The sequence below is a fragment of the Aptenodytes patagonicus genome, chromosome 3, assembly GCF_965638725.1.
Source record: "Aptenodytes patagonicus chromosome 3, bAptPat1.pri.cur, whole genome shotgun sequence".
Classification (NCBI taxonomy): Eukaryota; Metazoa; Chordata; class Aves; order Sphenisciformes; family Spheniscidae; genus Aptenodytes; species Aptenodytes patagonicus.
The window spans coordinates 41,327,107-41,346,191 of record NC_134951.1 but is presented as its reverse complement, the minus strand read 5'-3'; the positions used below and the strand labels follow the sequence as shown (position 1 = coordinate 41,346,191).

Genomic DNA, 19,085 nt, shown 5'->3' with positions numbered 1-19,085 from the left:
GCTAATGTGTATTTATGTAATCTGTACTCTGGCCATTTGAGCTGAGGCAGTGTGTCAGTCAGTTGCCTTTCCTAGAGTCTGTTTTTTCTATTCATAAAACTCAAACGTGTTACATTTCTTGTAGAGGAGATTTTGCGAGTACATAGGCATGATCATGCTTGAAGGCCACCAAGAAAGCACGCTTTGCTTCTTGTACGTACTGAGAACTGCAGGCTGCTGACAGGACGTGTCTGCAGCTTGGGTCTGACTCGTGGCAATCAACTCTTTTCTTGGTTGTAAGCCAATAAGCAAAATTGCCACAGGTAGAAAGCAAGTTGGCAGGAACTCCTGTGTTGTAGTTGGGCCACAGAGCTCTGACAAAACAGTTGAGCTGTGTGCTTTGCCAAGGTGGCTTTACTTTCTCAAAGAAGGAATGAAAAAGAAAGCAATGTTCTTTGCTAGTTGTTTCTAGATATTTAGGAGACTAGGTTATGACTGAGATATGAAACACCAGTAAGGGTAGGTTGGACAGTTTGGTGTCCACTTGAGCTAAGATTGTTCTACCATATATTTAAAGGACCAAAGAACATGTCTTTTCAAGACATTGTCTTAAACTTTGCTGTCCTAAAGAGGTGGGACAAGACTGTGGCTTGACTACTGATAGTATAGTCAATCACTTCAAACTGACTCTTGGCTTGGCACGAGCACAGATGACACAACGGCAGCGGGTGCTTCCGTAGCAGATGGTCAGCAGTTAGCCTGCAGAGCCTGGCAGGCTCCTAGGGCCTCTGGCATAGCTTTGTTATATCTCTTAAGTCTCTCTGATAGTTTACAGAATGTTATAAAATGGTCCTCCATAGAAGTGAGAGGAAGACATGACTGCTCAAAGCATGAATAAAACATGCTGACTTGTCGCCCACATTCTTAAAATGTATGCAAGTTTACAAGTTTAGAGGAAGGTCCTCAAAATAAGGCAGTGATTGGTTATCTTGCCACAGTGCAGGACTGCACTAGCTAGAGCATACATCTTTACACATAATTGAAGAGCCCACATAGATGCACTTAAGTGAGAGTTCAAACTGTTTTTAAAAGGACTCTTCCTTTCACTTCTCGTTTCAGAGGGTGTAGGACTTGTATGAAAGGAGGAAGCCAGCTGGCCTGTTTCCTGGCTCTGAAGGCTGCTGTTTCTCATTATGTAGAGGTCAAATATAGATGCAAGCTTTAACATATCATTGCATCAGTTCTTTAGCAGCCCTGGAGTTTTAAAACCTAACCTTTTCAAATGGAGACTTGGGTTTGGGTCTTGCTGCATGACTCTGGAATCCAAAGTACGGTTATTGTGCCTGTAGCTCTTAATCTAAGTTTTATAGCTTCATCTAAACCAATTGAGAGGAGAATGTACATTCTGCTAAGGGGCAGCAAGCCAGAGGAAGTCAGCATGTCTAGTGTGCCAGTGTTTTGAAAACATGTACATTTTATCATGAGTGATGTTTCGTTACTGGCATCTGAAACAGAATGCTATTTTCATATGTGAGCCTTGCCTGTGATTTTCTGATCTGATCTTTCATTCTAAGCCATTTAGAGTCTTTCTAGTTTTGCTAAGCTTGATTTAAACTTCAAATTGCTCTGTTATTTGTGAATGGCAAGAGTATTAACAGGCAAAGTTTGCTATGTTTGGAACAGGTGAGTTTAAAGAACTTCTTGTTTATCAGGAAGCTGGAAATTGCTTAGGCAGTATTATGAGAAGCTACCTTTCAAAACTCACCTCCATAGCGTGCTTAGGAGTTTAATTGACATTTCTGGGTGTTCCAGTCTAGAGATCTGACTCTGTGCAAAGCTTTGCCTGGATGTGAGCCTGCGTGATGGATTCCAATATCCCCACTCATCAATAGCTTGATAGGAGACTTCCAGTGCCAGTAGCAAATGCATCTTCTAGAGGCATTGGTGACTTTGAATTGTTACATAGCAACTTACTACTGTCAGGTTTTTTAAATGCTAGTAGTCCTAACTCCATCTTGCATCTCTCAGGTGGATGTTTCATTGAGTTTAACAGATTTTTTTTTTTTCCCCCAACATAAAGAAATCTGCAGTATATGAAAGACTGTAGGCTCATGTTGAAGAGTAAAGCCTACTGGTAGTTGATGTTAGTTTTCAAGATTTCTGAGTCTTAAACTCACCTGTCTGTGTGGTACAAGCAAAGGATTCTTGTTTAACTAGTGTAGTACAGGGAAATGAACATAAAGGAATTGCATGTTTGGTTTAATTTTTTTTTTTACCAAGGAGAGAGTAAAACTCCATCTAATCATGAAGGATATCAGTCAGTTTGTGTAAAACAAACTGTTTTAAGCACAGCATTCACATATGAGGCAGCCATCTGGTTTTAGGAACTCTTAGGGTCTTTCTGTTGCGTTGTAGATACATAGATACAAGACAAAATGGATTGAAACGATTGTACCCTTGTTATAAAGTACCGGCTGTTTAGTTGCAACTGCTTCAGTATGCCTCTAGGAGGTCATACGGTTGCACCAACTGTATGGACAGGTTTGCATTACACTTGATTTCTTTTTCCTACAGATATGTTCATGTTTTCAACAGGACTGTCTGTATAGTTGCAGGCATTTCATTCCCAGTTAAGAATTTCAACCCATGCTAAGCTTCTGGTGGCATGTCAGCTCGACAGAGTGCATGGGCTCTGGCCTTGTTTCGTTATTTTTCAGGCTGACCCTACTGAAGGTTACATCGTCCCACGACATCCACTGACAGAATAGCTGGACTTTTAGAAGAATCTGGCTGAGACAGTAGGAGAAAACAGACCATGGTCTGGATATTGAAAGTTAGATGTGTCAGCTGCTGAGCTTGCCTACTCAACTGACCTGTTTCTAGCATGCAAGCTGTAGCTAATTAACATGTCACTGAAGTTGCTTGCACATTGTCTCATCCCCACCCTATTTTTTTATGTATTCCCAATGTGTAACAGCTAAGAAGTGCAGCTGAAACATCAGGCTGCTTCCAGTATATTTTCAGTCTCATTCAGATTTGTAGTGGATTACAAATTGCTGTTCTGGGCAGAGTTGATAGGCTAGTGACAGTTTCACTTCTACAAGTTTATTAAAAGCAAATGGTTTTCTGAGGAACATAGATCATTTGGGGGTGGAAAGCACTAACCGGGGTTCATTCTTCTCAGAATAAAAATGACGGCAGCACGGCAACTGAAATAGCTCATGTACCATGCTTCAGTTGATTACCACTTTCTGCCAGATGTGGTTGGAGTGTAAGATCACCCCAACATGTAAAGGCTGATTAGAAAACGCTCTAGTGCAGAGATTACAGTAAATGACCCCATGTGGAACACATGAAATCCTTACTTTTCTAGTGTAGCTGTGCTGTTACGGATAAAAGGCGCAGTTGATACTGTTACTGATATTCTAGTAAACAGCCAAGTGATAAGAGTTACGAATTGATATAACCAACAGGTAATGTCGTTCAGGTGAACAGGGGTTGTTCACCCTCATGGAAGGATAGTCACAGGCCACAGCTGGAATCCTGGTATCCAGTTACAGTAGTCAATTAACTAGATCTTATTGGCTTTTCTCCTTCTAAGCAATAATCTTGCAACAATCTACCCCCTTTAAACTTGTTCTGTTGTATGCAGCAAGACCTAGGATGCAACAGGACTGTGGCTTTAATGCTTGCATGGATGGAGAGAACAATTCTACCCCTTAGAGGAAATTAAATAAATGCTTTGAAGGCTTGGCAGAAGATTGGCTGGTGGGCAGTTTCATATTTCTTCTCTGAATTAACAAGTATTTTAAGTAAGGCTTCCAGGTTTGGACTGCTGAAGGAAATGGCTTGTAGAATGAGGTCTGAAATTTGCCATGCGGGATAAAACTTCCTTTTTATGCAAAAAGTTACTGGTCAAAACGCTTAACACAAATGCTACTTGTAATGTTAGTAGGGTTTTTTCCATGTCCCTGCCTCCCCTAGAGTTTGGCATCTAAAATGCCATATTACAATAGGATGGGGAATAGCATTTCTGCAAGACAATTGCTTTTATATTTTAATCTTATAACCATTGGTTGGTGTCCACCAAATGCAAATGGCATTTTGTATATCTTAAACTATTGAGAGCTGTGCAAAAAAGGTACTACAATGGTGATTTGTGGCTCAGCTGCTATTTGCAGTAAATCAATAAAATAGAGAAATGGCACATCTAGCTCCAGAATTACTTGATGTTTCATATTGACATAAGCAGAACTGCTCAATTCTTGTCTTTGAGCAGAAAAATACACACATCTCTTGAGCTATTTGTGGAGTAGGATTTGGGTGGAGTGACAGTCTGCAATGGCATCTCTGGGTGAGAGGAAAGGAACGTTAGAGCAGTGATTTCTCCTCTTTCCCCTGCTTTGCTGAACTTGTATTCTTGCCTGAGACAAATTCTTTGGTATTCAAAGTGAGTGAATTCTGTACAAATGAGGTTCGAGACTGAGCTTCTTACTCCTTTGGACAAGGGAAAGATTCCACGCTTAACTAAGGCTTTTGCTACAGTGAAGCTGCTTGAAAAATCTGTGGTGGCTGTGGTCGGGAAGAAACCAGGCAGGATTCTTTGACCATGGGGCCTTTTCCCCTTTGTTTAGTGTTCTGGCTTCATGCGTGTGAGGCTGAAAAGCTGCTTTCCTTAGTACGTTTGTACTAGGGAGTTCGTGTAGCCCGTCATCTGGGTGACAGCTCTATTGTTCCAGATATTTAATTCCTGAGTAAAATTGAAGCTTTTATTCTTCTGAATAGTTGGATCATAGGTGTCAGTAAGGTCTCGGACTTTGTCCATAAAATATATTCATCACTAATTAATTAGCAGTCTTAAAGACCATATTTAAAACCCTAATGACTGCTGCTTAAACTTGAGCTTCTGCAGCTGACCTGAATGTCATCTTTCAGTTGTATTACCCTCAAGGAGAAAACTCAAATGTAAACACTAAAGGTAATGCACATTATTCTTCCCCGGAGTCAGTGGAGCTATAAGTTTTTGGGAACTTTTGTTTTAAGTAAAAAGTATTCATAGTTCATGGAACTTGAAGCAGTTGCTTATGGTAAGAATTTAAGACATTATAATCACACTTTTCCCTATTATTAGTACTTAGGGAAACGGCTGCCTTAGTTGCACCCTCTCAGATCCAGTAGAAGACTACCTGACAGTTGGCTTTTATTTTCCCCTTTTGAAGAGAGCTGCACCTGAACCTCTCAGGAGGAAAAGCCGTATGTATAAATCATTAAGGACCGAAAGGGGCAGAAATCCAATGTAACTGGTTTAATACTGCTAATGAGCTGGGGTGGTTTTGGCAGATGACTTAAAGCCAAATAACTTGCCTTGATCTGATGGGGAAGGAGGGGTGCAGACTGTATGAAAGTGCATTGGAATAAAATCCAGCAATATATACAGGCAGTAGATTTTTCAGCTTTGTCTTCAAAACAGGTGTTTGGTGATATAGGAAGTGGTGTGCTGTTGTATTTAAAAAGAATTAGTGTGATAAGATGATTCTAAGGCTAATTAAACTCTCAGTTTGAGAAATTGGAGGAAGCTCCAAGAGAAATTTGCTAGTACTCAGTCATCTGCCCTGTCTCTCCAGAAACTCTTTGTGATTGACAGGGAAGAAACTCTTTTTCTCTTCTGCAAAACACTTAATACTACGGGTAGTATGAGTATGCCTATGAGGAGGCAGAGAGGAAGAAATTGTATATAAAAGGTTGTCTTGGTGTGGGATGCAGTTGTGTGTTCAAAGACTGACTGCCATGACCTCTCAAACTTCAGGATCTGCAGCAAATATTTGTCCTTACAAGAGTCTGAGATATGTTTGGGAAGAAGGAGGTCTGTGAAGTAAGGCTGGAGAGAGGAGGTAGCAGTTCCCCTAGTTATTTGTAGTCACAAGGACTATAGCTGCATTACTGGGAAAGTCTTTATAGTACCTGGAGAGCATGCGCTCTGTGGAAGATTGTGTTTAGGTTTATTGAGTTGGCATAGGCATAAAAGGGCATAGGCAATATCTGGAAGATGCTGGACTTTGATAAAGGGTAGGCTTGCTGGGGTCAAGGTGAGATGTAGTAACTCTTGAGGTAGACTTTTGGGGAGAAAGGAGGAGACAGCATGAATTGCTGTTCTGCTCGGGGAGACTATTACAAGCCAGATTATGATGTGTATTTGTGGAGGTGGGGCAAGCTGGGGGTGAAAAGAGTAGATGGTAAACTTTAACCCCACAGATAAATTCCCTGCTCTCATTTGTGAAATTGCTTGATAGTCAAAGCCAATAACATTAGTCATCTAACGTTCTCATGAGCAATTATTGTAGAAGCAGAAACTGATAACTTTGTTCTGCTTTCCAGTACTGTTTTGTGGTCAGTCTTCTATAGACCTGGAAGATCAGCTTTTACATTGGTTAGCACAACAGTGTAGTAGCTTCCTGATACAGTTCTGTGTCTTGCAAGGGAGGACTTCTACTGTTACTTGCCTATTTAACTTTTTTGGTTGAGGCTTTTAAACTCTTACTTTAAGCCACTTCTTTCTGTTCTTGACTAGCCTGGATTTGGAAAAATCCTGCGTTTCCTTTTCTGTAGGTTCAAGGCGTTATTTAAATACTTATAAGCCAGAAAAATAACTTGTGAAGACTATTGTAGCATTCAGCGTAGTAGTAAGGAAGATCTGTAAGGGAGTTACTCTTAGAGAGATTTGGCAAAGTTTAGGAACTGAATGTATGACACAGCTCAGATGCTGAAGCAGCTCGACTGTTAATTCAACCTGGAATGACAGCTGCTCTTAATATCCCTTTGAACAGAGAGGTCTTGTGCTCTGCTGCTGTTTCTCTGCATACTGAAATGTAAATTGTGAATAATTAACTTTGAACTGGGGAATCCCAGGTCTGTCTATAAAACAATTGAGTAAAAAAACCCCAACAAAACCAAACTAGGAAAAAACCCTGCCCTGATCCAGAATACAATCTGAAAAGGTAAAGGAACAAGATAGATCCTTTAAGGTGTTGTAGAATCTCTCTCATTTAAAAAAAAAAAAAATCTCAAAATCAGGAAGTAGTTTTTAATGAGCCTGAAGAAGTCTGAAATTCTGAAGACAGTGAAACTTGCTCACTGTTCTCTTTTACCTTATGAACGTAACAAACAAACACCAAAATTAGTTAAATCTTTTAATGGTCTCTTTAAAAGGTCATGAAGAGCTAAGGTGTTTAACTTACTTTGGTCTTCCTCACTGAACCCTCTACCGATCTTCCTTAGTTTTGTCTTTTTATTAATGGTGTTAATCATACTCTAGCCTTGCTTCTCTTCCCTGAATAAGTTGTAAATGTCTTAAGGCTGAGTCAAAAAATTGGCTAGTCAAAGATTTTAAAGGCTGGTGTTTAGATTAAGTTATGGTGTCAAAGAATTGACAACCATTTATTCCTTCTATGTGCATAGGTTTTGCATCTGAAAACTTAACTAGAAAAAGTATATTCAAGTCCACATTAAATGTATAATTTAAACAAGGATCTCTAGTCTGAAGGAGTGTTCAAAATAGCAGCTAGCAAGATGTGAAGAGAGGAAATAAGAGAAATCATGTACTGTGATGGGCAATTTTAATTTAGTCCCACAGTAAAACAGATTTAAATGAAGGGTATAGGTCTTCATTCTCCAACTTCTCCGCTTGTGTGAAAGTCGTGATGAAAGCACTGGCTGCTATTGCTGTACCATTCCTGGTTTCTTACTGTGCTTGGAATTTGTATTTGAGCTCAGTTTTTGGGTTTCGGGATTAGTTGTCAGTGTACTTGACAGGGATGCCTGCAGTAGCAGAAACTTCATCAGGTAGGTACCTTTAATCCTTGTTTGTACTACTTCTGTGTACCCCAAACAGAATCATCTTTGTAAGATTGCTTCATATGGCTTCTGATGGGCTGTGCTTCAGCTGGTACTTCTTAATATGATCTATTTCGTATTAACAAGTCACCTGTGACTTGCTTGGAAGACTCTGAACTTCATTCTCTTTTGAAGAGACAAGTTTCTGTCCCACTAGTAAACGTCTGAATCTTTTGAAAATGTAGTTTCTAGATTTTCTTTTTTCTTGTATGTGTTTTCTTTTTCCTTGTACCTATTCTTCCCTACCACACTGAAGGCAAATGAATTTTGTCAAGTCTTATTTTAAAATTCAGCTTAGCCACCAAACTCTGCTGCTCGGAGTTCATTAAAGTTAGCTATGCTTCTGAGTTGCTCCAGATGCTGATGATTGCTGGTTAAGCTGAGACTCTATGGTATTGGGAAAGAAACCCAGGAAGCTTGAATTCCTTAACTTCATAGTGTGACTTAATGGGAAACAGCTCTGCAAGAATTAACCCCCATCTCCTTTTTTCCCTCCCAACACCCCTCCACCCCCCCGATGATGGGTAAAATCTTCGTGCGTGGTTTAATTATTTTCTGTTTACTGAAAGTAGTAGGCTTAAATTTAGTCATACCTCTCTACTCAGCACACCATAATTACACGTGTCCTAAAACGTTCAGAGCTGCAGACTGAGATGCCGTACCCTCCAGCGGTTTGGAGAGGAGGCAGAAATGACTGAGTGACTTTAGAAGCAGTGCTGCAGTAGCATATACTGCCTTGTAGCCCCCGTTGCCAGCATTGCTGTGGGTGGACTCCTCTGAGGTTTCATTATCTAACATCTACCAAGGGAATACACCATTTATAGCACCCCTCTTCTGTAGTGAGCTATGTACTGAAACTTAGGACTGAAAGCTTGCAAATTTGATGCATGCTTCCTTATACTAAGGACAAATGCTGTCATAATTGCTGCAGTAAAACCTCTGAATGGGGTAAACAGTGAGCAAGCCACTTGTGACTTGCTTCTAGGCTTTTACAAACCACTGTCTTCTATAATGCATTAATCAACAGTACAGAATAAAAGATTATTGGCCTGTTTATACAACAAGATCAAGGAGAATTGTTGGAGCTCTGTGAGCTTGAACTGCTGTCATTCAATAGCATGGCTTTACTACTGTAATACTTTGTCTGCAGAACTGCCTCCTTCAGGGGTAGTATTACTGAGGTTATAGAAGTTAACATTACAGAAGGTGTTCTGAAAAAAAAACCAAACAAAAACAACACCGACAACCAAAACAAAAAACACCCTGACAACAAACATCTTAAAATCAAACTTCACGAACAGATCACATAATTTTTGTCTTCTGTCTCATTACAGAAAATCATTCCACTGAACTGAAACTGAAGACAACTTGCGGCTTTTGTGCCCATACAAAAGACAACTTTAAACACAAGCACTGCATTTTTCACAGGCTTCTGACTCTGAGCTATAGCTTTCTTGTATCTTAAATGAGTCTGTTTAATAGAAGTAAAAAACCCCATTAAAAATCACTTGCCATAAATTAAAAAAAAATGATAATTTACTGAACTTCTGAATGCTTCCGGTAGATCTGTTTCTGTGGGTTTCTGAATACACCAGGTGTATTGTATACTCAATATCTGATGCGACTCATCGGTCTGTTTAGACAGACCTGTCCTCTGGACTTTTCCTGCCCTGCAGAGGCAGAATCAGTAGTTTTCACAGCAGTCTGAACCTTGGCTTTCCGCTCTGAGCAGCATTAATGCCCTCCATTATACGGGGTTGTGTTGGGGAGGGAAAGCAAGTCTGTAAAGTGGTGACCCTGCTGCCCAGGTGAACTGAACTCCTATAGAGTGTTTACGGCAGACTCACATAGTTTAGGTGTGCAAGGATCAGTCAAAGAATAGCCTGTCTGCTTCTAGGGTAGAATATCTGTCATCACTGGATGGCTTGAACAGCTGGATGAACATCTCTAGACTGGGGGGGGGGAGAAATACGTGGAAAATCATTAACAATAGTTACTGTCCTCTCAGGGAAAGTAAAATACGAGTATTTTCATTAGTAACACAGATAATGCTTAGTCTAGTAGTTAAACTTTTTAATTTTTAACTTTTTCTACTTAGGTCTTCAAACTTTAAGCCTCAGCCCTACAATTAGGTCTGTATTCTGTGTTCTTTGTGTTGCATGAAGTCTTCTCCTGAAGTCTTGCCAGAGCTGTGTCTGGCATCACATGGGTTTTGGTCATGCAGTTGCAGTATGCAGTTTCCAACTGTCTCTCAAAAACTAGGTAAATAGCTTGTAGAAGGTCATTGCTGGCTACCTAGCAAGAGCCTGTAGGTAACAGGTAAATCAAAGATCCTATCAGTAGATGTGGGATAGAGATGCTAGTGGAAAGCTTGCTGCCCTACTGTTTATGATTTAAGTACTTACCTTAACTTCATGTACTCTCCTGTGCAAGTCTACACCTTCCTAATGTACAGGACACAAAACTGTATTTTATTCTTGTTCCCTAAGACAGTCTAATGTCTTATTGCGTCTATGTAAGGTGCAGTTGCTTGCAGAAGACTATTATTCTTCAGTATAAACTAATGTCTATCCTTGCCTTCTTTCCTGCTGTTGAAGAGGTCTTAATGCATGCCTGAATGCACTCTTCTGCTGTCTAGGTCTATAGAGACTCTAGGAGGTGTGCTGTAGCATGCTGATAAAATTCTAACCTCTGAGATGACTAGAGTATCTGTTTCTGGTGATACCTCTTTTTGCTGATGTGACTGGGTTCAGTGTGCTTGACGTATTACCTGTAAGTGAAGAATTCAATAATACTTACTCATCTAACCCAGAGGTAGTGAACTGCCACAATTAACTTGAAAACCTGCAAGCAGTAACGTCATGTGATGTTGTGCACCCTAACTTCATCTGGGATGAAGATGGAGAAAGGTTGGGACATAGCTCAGGACAGAATTGTTGGAAAGCTAGTACCGTTGGACGAAAGAGTCAGACTAGTTTTGCTGTCAGCGTGTACTAATATAATCTCAGTTGGTTTTTTGTTTGTTTTTGTTTTTTTTAAATGTAGAACGTAAGCACTGAACTTGCTGTTTGTCACAACCATGGCTTGCAGCCTGGTGGGCTGAGAGCTTGGCCATGCTGCAAACTTTTTCATCTTATCTGTAGCACATAACACCTTCCTTTTCTCTCTCTTACAGACTTGATCCAAGCAACTAATGAAACAAATGTGAATATTCCTCAGATGGCTGATACGCTTTTTGAGCGAGCAACAAATAGTAGCTGGGTGGTCGTATTCAAAGCCTTAGTTACCACACATCATCTAATGGTTCATGGTAATGAGGTAAGTGTAATCAGCTTTCTCTTGAGACCACATTGGCACTGAGCAGGCTCCAAGCCAAAAACATTAGTAGTGCAAAGGCATCTCTTCTGAACCAGTAAGGACCTGAGAACAAAGGGCAAGAATGATTCTTGATGAGGAGCAAACTTACCTTTAACAACATAGTTGGAGGCATGCTGATTATCTGTGTCTGCATTTGCAAAACTGTAGCATAAGAGCAAGCAGTAGCTTGTTCCAGGATGTTGACAATTTATGTGCTATCTGAAAACGGAGCTATGCAGGATTAAAGACTACCTGGGACTTTTTGACTAGAGTCAAAGTTGATGTTCTGGCACATGTGTACTGCCATCCAAATAGCTGCCCTCTCTGCATCAGCATTAAAATCTTCCTACAGCTATAAATTCAACTTGATAGCCTTTTGGATTGTGTTTTCCTTGCCCTTGCTTTTTATTGACCTGTATAGGCTGGTATGTCTGCGTAAAAACCAAAAGCATACTTAAAGAGCTTTAGTGTGACTGTGAAACAATTCCTCCCTGGCTGTATATAAAGTGTTTTCATGCCATGAACTTCTCCAATGTCACAGCGTAAATTTTTATTCCTGTCCTATTTTTCCGTTCCAAGTTTTGGCCAATATTCTGATTTGCTTTCTGTAGCTGTTTCAGCCTGTCAGTTCCTGTACTTGATGTGAGGCCTGCTTGTTATTAAAACAGGCCTTCGGCTTGGCTAAAACTGAGGACTGCTGGATTGAAAAGTTTGGGACTACCTGGATATGCTGCTTTGCGAGCAGATAAATCTTGTGCTTCCTCAAATCTCTTTGAGAATTAACCATTTTTACTGCTCCTTCCACAATCTGGTTTGTATTTGCACAGAATCTATTTTTCTGTACACAGAAGGATATTTAGTAGAGATTCAGGCTAAACATAATTAATCTGAATGGATGAAAAAGGTTTTGAGGAACGTATTGCAGGCTAAGACAAAAATCTGGGTTTTCATGTGTGTATGCTGGAGCTAGACTGGTAATCTTCCTGCTAGGAGGTACAAAGCCTTCAGATACAACCTGTGATAAGAAAATAACTTTGTGTTGCAGAGATTTATTCAGTACCTGGCATCTAGAAACACATTGTTCAATCTCAGCAATTTTCTGGACAAAAGTGGATCTCATGGTAAGCCTACTCATGTCTATAATCTTAACAAGATTCCAAATAAGATACTATTGTTAATTTGCTCCTTCAATCATAAGATGCAAATAATATCAAAATGTGCTACTGAAGCCTTTCTATAAGTACTTAATGAATACAGGAGCTCAAGTCAACTGCTGCACAACTTCAGAACAATGTTTCTCAGTTCCTGCAAAATTTTTACTCAAGAGGTGAAACTGTACAACTCCTTTAGAAAGTGCTGGTTGAAATCAGGGCTGGGTCAACTGTCTCCTTAACTGTTATGGGAGTTAAGGATGAAATGGATAGCTTTTCATTCAGTTTTTTGGTTTTTATTCAGTCTTAAATGGTAATTTGGTTGCCTGGGGACACTGCACTTTTTAGGAATTGTCTGTACAAATGTTTAATTTGGGGAGGCAGGGGGAAGGCGTCAAAAGAATTAGCTGGTTTTGATTTGAGTAGTGAATTTAGAAGGTCTAGGCAAAAATTAAGGAGTTGTTCTCTCTAAAGCTTACAATGTCTGCTTTTCTACTTTGACTCTGGAATTATTAGTGAATTTTCCTGTTGCTTCACTTAACAGAGAAAAAGCTTGCTTCATGGTAGCTCTAGTAGAGAAGAGAGGAAACTTCTAATGTGGCAGCTGTCAGAGAATATTTGTAGACTGTATGCAGAATGCTACAATAATGGGCAAGATGGAAGCAATGCCATGTTACTCCATCTCTCAGTGGAGACATGTGACACCAAAAAGACTTGAGCATCTTTTAGAAATGGTAACACAGGGCAGGAACAAAGCCAAACAAATATTAAAACTGTCTTTGTCTAAGCAGAACATGCTATGCATGTTCGAAGATACTGGTATTTGGCAACAAGGAATTCTGTTAAATCCATGCTTTTGTATTCTTTGCCACTTTCTTTAAACTTAAATTGCCATTTCATAGATAATACAACGGTGTGCCATAGATAATGGGGCATCAGAGCTGGTAGTGTTAAGCCTGAGTTGGCAGAGATACTTAATGTTGAGAGATACTAAGGAAAAATACAGTCAATGACTAAGTCAAGGGGTGTGGATTTTAACAAAGGTAGCAAAAAGGGACTTGTACTGAAAAGGAGGATGAGTTGCCTTCTGCACACATTTCTGTAGCTTAGAGGAAGAAACTTTGAAAGAAATACCTGAAGGATAGACTGTAATACTAACTGTTCAGAAGTCTTACAGGCTTGAAGGTCACTGAAGTTTGAGGCTGCTTTTACAGTGTCATGTGCCTTGAAGATCTCTGGTATAACAGTTCAAAGAAGGCACTAATCTCTATGAATGTCATCATCATTTCTTTGTTCTGGTATACCTAGTCAGGGGAATTTTGAAGGTCAGTGTAAGAGTTGGAGGGACTGACATATGTAAAATAGTGGGAGTGTTTAAGTTGAAATCGATCTTTATCCTGGAAGTCATGTACCAGATAAGTATAAACTCTTTGTTAAATTGGCATTTTTCCCTGTTAATAGAGGGGTAACTAATTTTGCCACCAAATAATGTTACCACATAACTGTGTAGGAGCCACTAGCAGGTTTCCCCAGGAACCACGCCACTGGTGCATTGGATGAATCTGTTGGAAGCAGAGGACAGCGGTAGATTGTTTTGGTGCAGCACTACTGGTTTTTCTTCAGAAGCTGGAAGATGTCTTGTGATGCCTGTTCTGTATGTGTGGTTGCGTAGTGCAACAGAGATCACACAACCTTAGGGCCTATTGGCTGTATATTATCATTTACTAAAGAACCTCCAAACAAGCATGAAAACTAAATGTAAAATGTCTAACTGTTTTTTGCAGGTTATGACATGTCCACCTTTATAAGGCGTTATAGTAGATACTTGAATGAAAAAGCGTTTTCCTACAGACAAATGGCATTTGACTTTGCAAGAGTGAAGAAAGGGTAAGCAAAGTTTAGATGTATAAACTGATAGGGTTGCCTGACCCATGATAATCTTGTTTGTGGCATTACGTTTCATTTTAGGGTCTCAGTGACTTAGTTCTTATGTTCTTTTTAGCCGCAATGAAACACTAAAATGGTTGGATTTCTTAAGTATTTGTAATGGGTTAAAAATTGCATAAGGAGGAGAGGAAAGACTGGGTAGTAAGGCAAATACTGAAGACTAAAGTAAGGTGCCTTGCAGAACTAGGAGCTTTTAGTGCTAGGCGTTAAATCTGACTCTTAATTAAATTGTGCTGCAGTGAGACTGTGTTTAGGATTTGGAGAAGGAAACACTCTGAAACTATATTTAGAATGTTTCATTACTCTCCAGACGCTTTCCATAAGAAAGATGACTGATTACAAAGGAAAACTGAAGTGAACACCTGAAGTTCTTAGCAGGCAACACAGCAAACAGTTATAAACTGAACAGAATAAGGTTGTAAACTACTGATTTTATTTCCCACAAGGACTGTGTTTAAAAAAAAAGTTAACCCAGCCCAGAGTAGTACGTTGGTATTTATCAGAACATTTTTTTGGTCTCTGACTCTTCTAACTGGGACTTTAATGGCTCTAGATTCTCTCTTGAAGCACAGACAACACAGCAAATGCCTTAACACCCACTGAAGGTGCAGCTTAATTGACTGCATGCTAAAGATGCTCCTGCTAATCATGAGTTGCGTACAGGATCGTTCTGGCAGTTCTGGAGTATTCTGCAGCTTGGGATTCTGAGCTGCTAATGCAGGCGTCGCTGCCAGGCTTTCCTCTCCTCCTGCTCAAACTGTTGTGTAGCTGGATGCCATTCCCACAGTGGGGACCAAAGTAGTTATCTCTTGAGCCTGTCTGGAATACGAATTACTAAGAAGTTTTTGACATGAAGACCAGTAGCTATTTGGATTGTTATTTCAGGCAGACTTTGATCCAGCAGGCTGCTGTAGTGCTAGCATCTTAAGTTCCCTTTGTCACCTAGTGCCTTCAAACATTTCATGCTAAATAAACATAAGTTTGAGTTGCTGGGAATCCTTCTATTCCTGCCTTGCTATATGTTCCTGGAAAGGCTTTCTATCCGTGTTATTTCTGGTGCTCAAAACAAGGTGCTATAGCATAAAATAGGTAAAAATGGTGGTATACATTCACCGAGAGGAGATGCTATACCTGTCAGTGGCCAGAACGGGGCAATACATGATGGTGATTTGTGCAGGTTTGTGATACTGAGAGATAAAACTGGGCATGTGTGGAGACTGCTATAAGACTATGGGCGGCACTTAAAGAATGCTACACATCCATGACTGCTGCATGATCCTGTTGGAGTAATGGTTCAGTACTGATAAGGCAGGTCACAGTCAGTGGAAGTGCGTGGAGTAATGGAATTAATTAGTACCCAGGAATACTGAGGAAAGAAGTGCTAAGCAAAGATTGCCCTGACTTAAATTGTCATTGAATTGGCATGCATATATTGTGGCACTTGATGGGGAAAAAAACAACCTATGGAGTTTTTTTTCTTCATTGACCACAGACACGTCATTAAAAAGTACTCTTAGCAATGAGTTGTCATTAATTATTCATAACAAACCTAATGCACAAAGACTATCAGTTCTCTAAGTACTTCTGTGACAGTATTTCTTGTCAAGTTATTTAAACTCTCAGTGTCATCTTTCCATAAAGTGATCAATCTCTTGCATTCATCACCCTAGCACAAAACCCTTCTTCGCCTGCTGTCAGGGAGGGTGGCTGAATGAAGTATTTTCCATGTCAGCTCTTGTGATGTTGTGGGAAGCAGGAGAATCAGACAGTGCTCCAAATGTTTGAAATGGATTATAAGCTTTAAGCTTAAATTTAGACAACAAATCAGTTTGGGGAGAGGGGAAACACCATGGCTTCTAATCTGTATTCCCTCTTGCAGAGCTGATGGTGTAATGAGAACAATGGCTCCTGAAAAGCTACTGAAGAGTATGCCAATATTGCAGGAACAAATTGATGCACTACTTGAATTTGATGTATGTATTGAAGCTGACCCAGCATTAACACTGGGCAGTGACTTATGAATGCTGCATTGTAATTAAAACATTTCACCTTGTAGGTAATGCTTTACTAATCATACCATTATGTGGGCAAAGAATCCCCTTTTCAGTATCCCACTGAGGTAGAGTGAGGTGAAGGATGGCCCTTTCCTATATGTACAAAATGTGCAGATTCTACTTTTTGGTTTTTTGTAGAGAGGGTAGAGGAACAGCATGGGAAATGAGGGCTCTTGAGGAATGCTGACTCGGAGCTGGGAGTTGCATCTTCTGTATCAGTGAGGGGAAGAAATGGACAAAGCAAGGAGACTGAAGAATCTTTTTTTTCTGTCTTTTGGCAACCAACTTCTTTTGGGGGGGAGAGAAAAAGCCATTAAAATATCACATGTACATTGTTTGGCTTCCTCAAAACCTTCATCTGGTTTTCAGCTGTAAGCTAGATTGGATAAAATTTAATCTAGACTATTCATAGAAATAACTGTCTACAATATATTTATAACGTAATAATGTTATGAATGTTGGTGGGATTATTTATCTGCCTTAAGGATAAAAACAGGAGTCAGTTGTTGTAGGAGGTACAGTGTAACGTTGCAAAGAGGTCTTAGAAGAACTTCAAGATGGATTTCTTCAGTTCTTGGTGGGCAGAAGGACGCACTCCTAGATGGAAGGCAGGGCCCACTACAGCCTTCAGAGGAAAGCCTTAGAAGTATGTCTCATTAATTTACTCATTTGTTACTTAAATGGCATAGGAATTGTGATCATGGTCTTGAAAGAGGAGATATTTTTTAATAAAGCAAAGATCTTTTAATAAATAAGCATTTTTCTGCCCAAGTTAATGTGAGAACTGGAAGGGTCTTGACATCATTAACCCAACTGTATGACCTAGTAGACTACTGAGGTTTTGTTCAGCTTTGCTGTGAACTGATATCTTTTGTCCAGTTTCATTAAAGCTTTGTTAATAGCATCTCTGCTTTCCACCTCTGTGATAGGTGAAGGATTCAAGACTAAGATGTTTACTGTTGATGGGCATACTCCTCTGCTTGGAGTGGATTGTTTTGGAGTGGTAAAGTGGTGAAGAAAGCAATCCTTGATCTGCTAACAGAAACCTTTGTTTGGTTTCTTTGTGTGAAAGCTTGTAGTCAGTGCTTGATTTTATAATAGCATCAGATAGCTGGTGCAAGCTAAAACTTCTAATTGCATTCAGTAAATCTGCTGTGAATAACTGGTATTTTATTTGTAGGTTCATCCAAATGAACTGACAAATGGTGTCATAAATGCTGCATTCATGCTTCTATTTAAAGATCTTATCAAACTTTTTGCTTGCTACAATGATGGGGTTATTAACTTACTAGGTAAGTAACCCAGTGTCTGTATCTCACATACCATGAGTAAGTGAAAAACAAATTTCAGATCTGCTTCAGGGTTTTTTTACTTAATTTTCATTAAAACGCAATACATTTTTTCTTGACTATTCTATTCTGAAGTGAGAGAAAACTTTTAGCCATAACCTCTTACATTAGTGGAGGCTGGATTGTCATATGCCCTTAAAATTGTACAGAAGTCTACTTACAGGTACTGAGCATTTCTGTGCCTAAAGAAATGTACAGTGCTGCCTTAGTATGTCCTGCAAGGTTAGCAAAGCAACTTTTGCTATTTGATTGCATTTTTAAGATGCCCAGGTTCTTCTGTTATATATGCTATGTGATAGTCTTATATGAAGTAATATACTCCTGAATAACATTCCTGATATGTCTGAAAGCATGACTGCCAAAGCTGGATCCCCTCCAGAACTCTACCTACCATCAGCCTACAAAGTCTATAGGAGGCTGTGAGCACATTCTGAAGCTCAGACAGCTTGGTGTGATCACCAGCATAACACACCTTAAGCTGTCCCTGCAAAAAGCTTTGTTATGAAGTCTAAAACCAGGAGTTGCTGTAAACTGCAGGAAACGTAGTTGAAGCTCATTTTCTACAGGGTCAGCTATTAAAACTTGTGAACACTTCAGCTGGTCTATAAAGACAGCTAAAAACTGAGATTGCTTGGCCAGCATGACTGACCTAAAACTCTGGCTGCAACTACAACAGGAAGAAACAGAGAGGTTACAGAGACTGAACAGGCAAAAAGATGTTCCTGAACTGTAAAGCTCAGACAATTTTTTTGCATCCATGTTGCAGCGCTTTCTGATGGTTTCATAAAAGTAAGTCCCAGGTGTTTTGACTGAAACTATAGGCATGGGAAGCTTATGGAGCAGATACAAATGTGTCAGGCATAACAATTGGATTGAGATTTCGCTGTCTACTGCTACTTAAAGCATAAGTTCAGGTTGAAATATGTGGCAGTTGTGCTTGATAATGGACACGAACCAACTTTAGAGAGCTACTCAAGTAGAAAAAGTACTGTTCTTTGGAGTGAAGACAACTTGGGAGAGGACATATTAATATATGTTCAAGTATCCTTAATTACTTTGAATTTTAACTTTGGTAGGTACTTCACCCGCTTACTTTTTATCTTTAAAAACCTGATTTACATCACACACAATGCTATGGCTGGTTGGGGTGCAATTTTCCAGTCTATATAATTCTTTAGCAGCTCAGCAAGCCCAACTTCTAAATTCTACTAAGGATTAGGAACGCCACTAGATTAGTGTCCAAGTAGAAAAATGTTAATGGAGTGCGATATTCTTGAAACATGATTTTTCCTGAAAACTAGAGTTGCTGATGAATGCAGACCTAATGTAAGATATCTTAACTGAAATTTGCCAAATTA

At 39.7% G+C, this 19,085-nt stretch overlaps 1 protein-coding gene across 6 annotated transcripts in view; it reads left to right on the top strand.

Moving 5' to 3' along the window:
- Positions 1-19,085, top strand: part of SNAP91 (synaptosome associated protein 91) — a 71,436-nt gene that overhangs the window by 9,206 nt on the left and 43,145 nt on the right. For all 6 annotated transcript variants that reach the window (XM_076333155.1, XM_076333157.1, XM_076333160.1 and 3 more), the window contains exons 3-7: positions 11,045-11,187; positions 12,272-12,347; positions 14,162-14,264; positions 16,204-16,297; positions 17,559-17,670. In XM_076333155.1, coding sequence (XP_076189270.1) covers positions 11,045-11,187; positions 12,272-12,347; positions 14,162-14,264; positions 16,204-16,297; positions 17,559-17,670 — 528 coding nt within the window. The remainder of the gene's footprint in view (positions 1-11,044; positions 11,188-12,271; positions 12,348-14,161; positions 14,265-16,203; positions 16,298-17,558; positions 17,671-19,085) is intronic.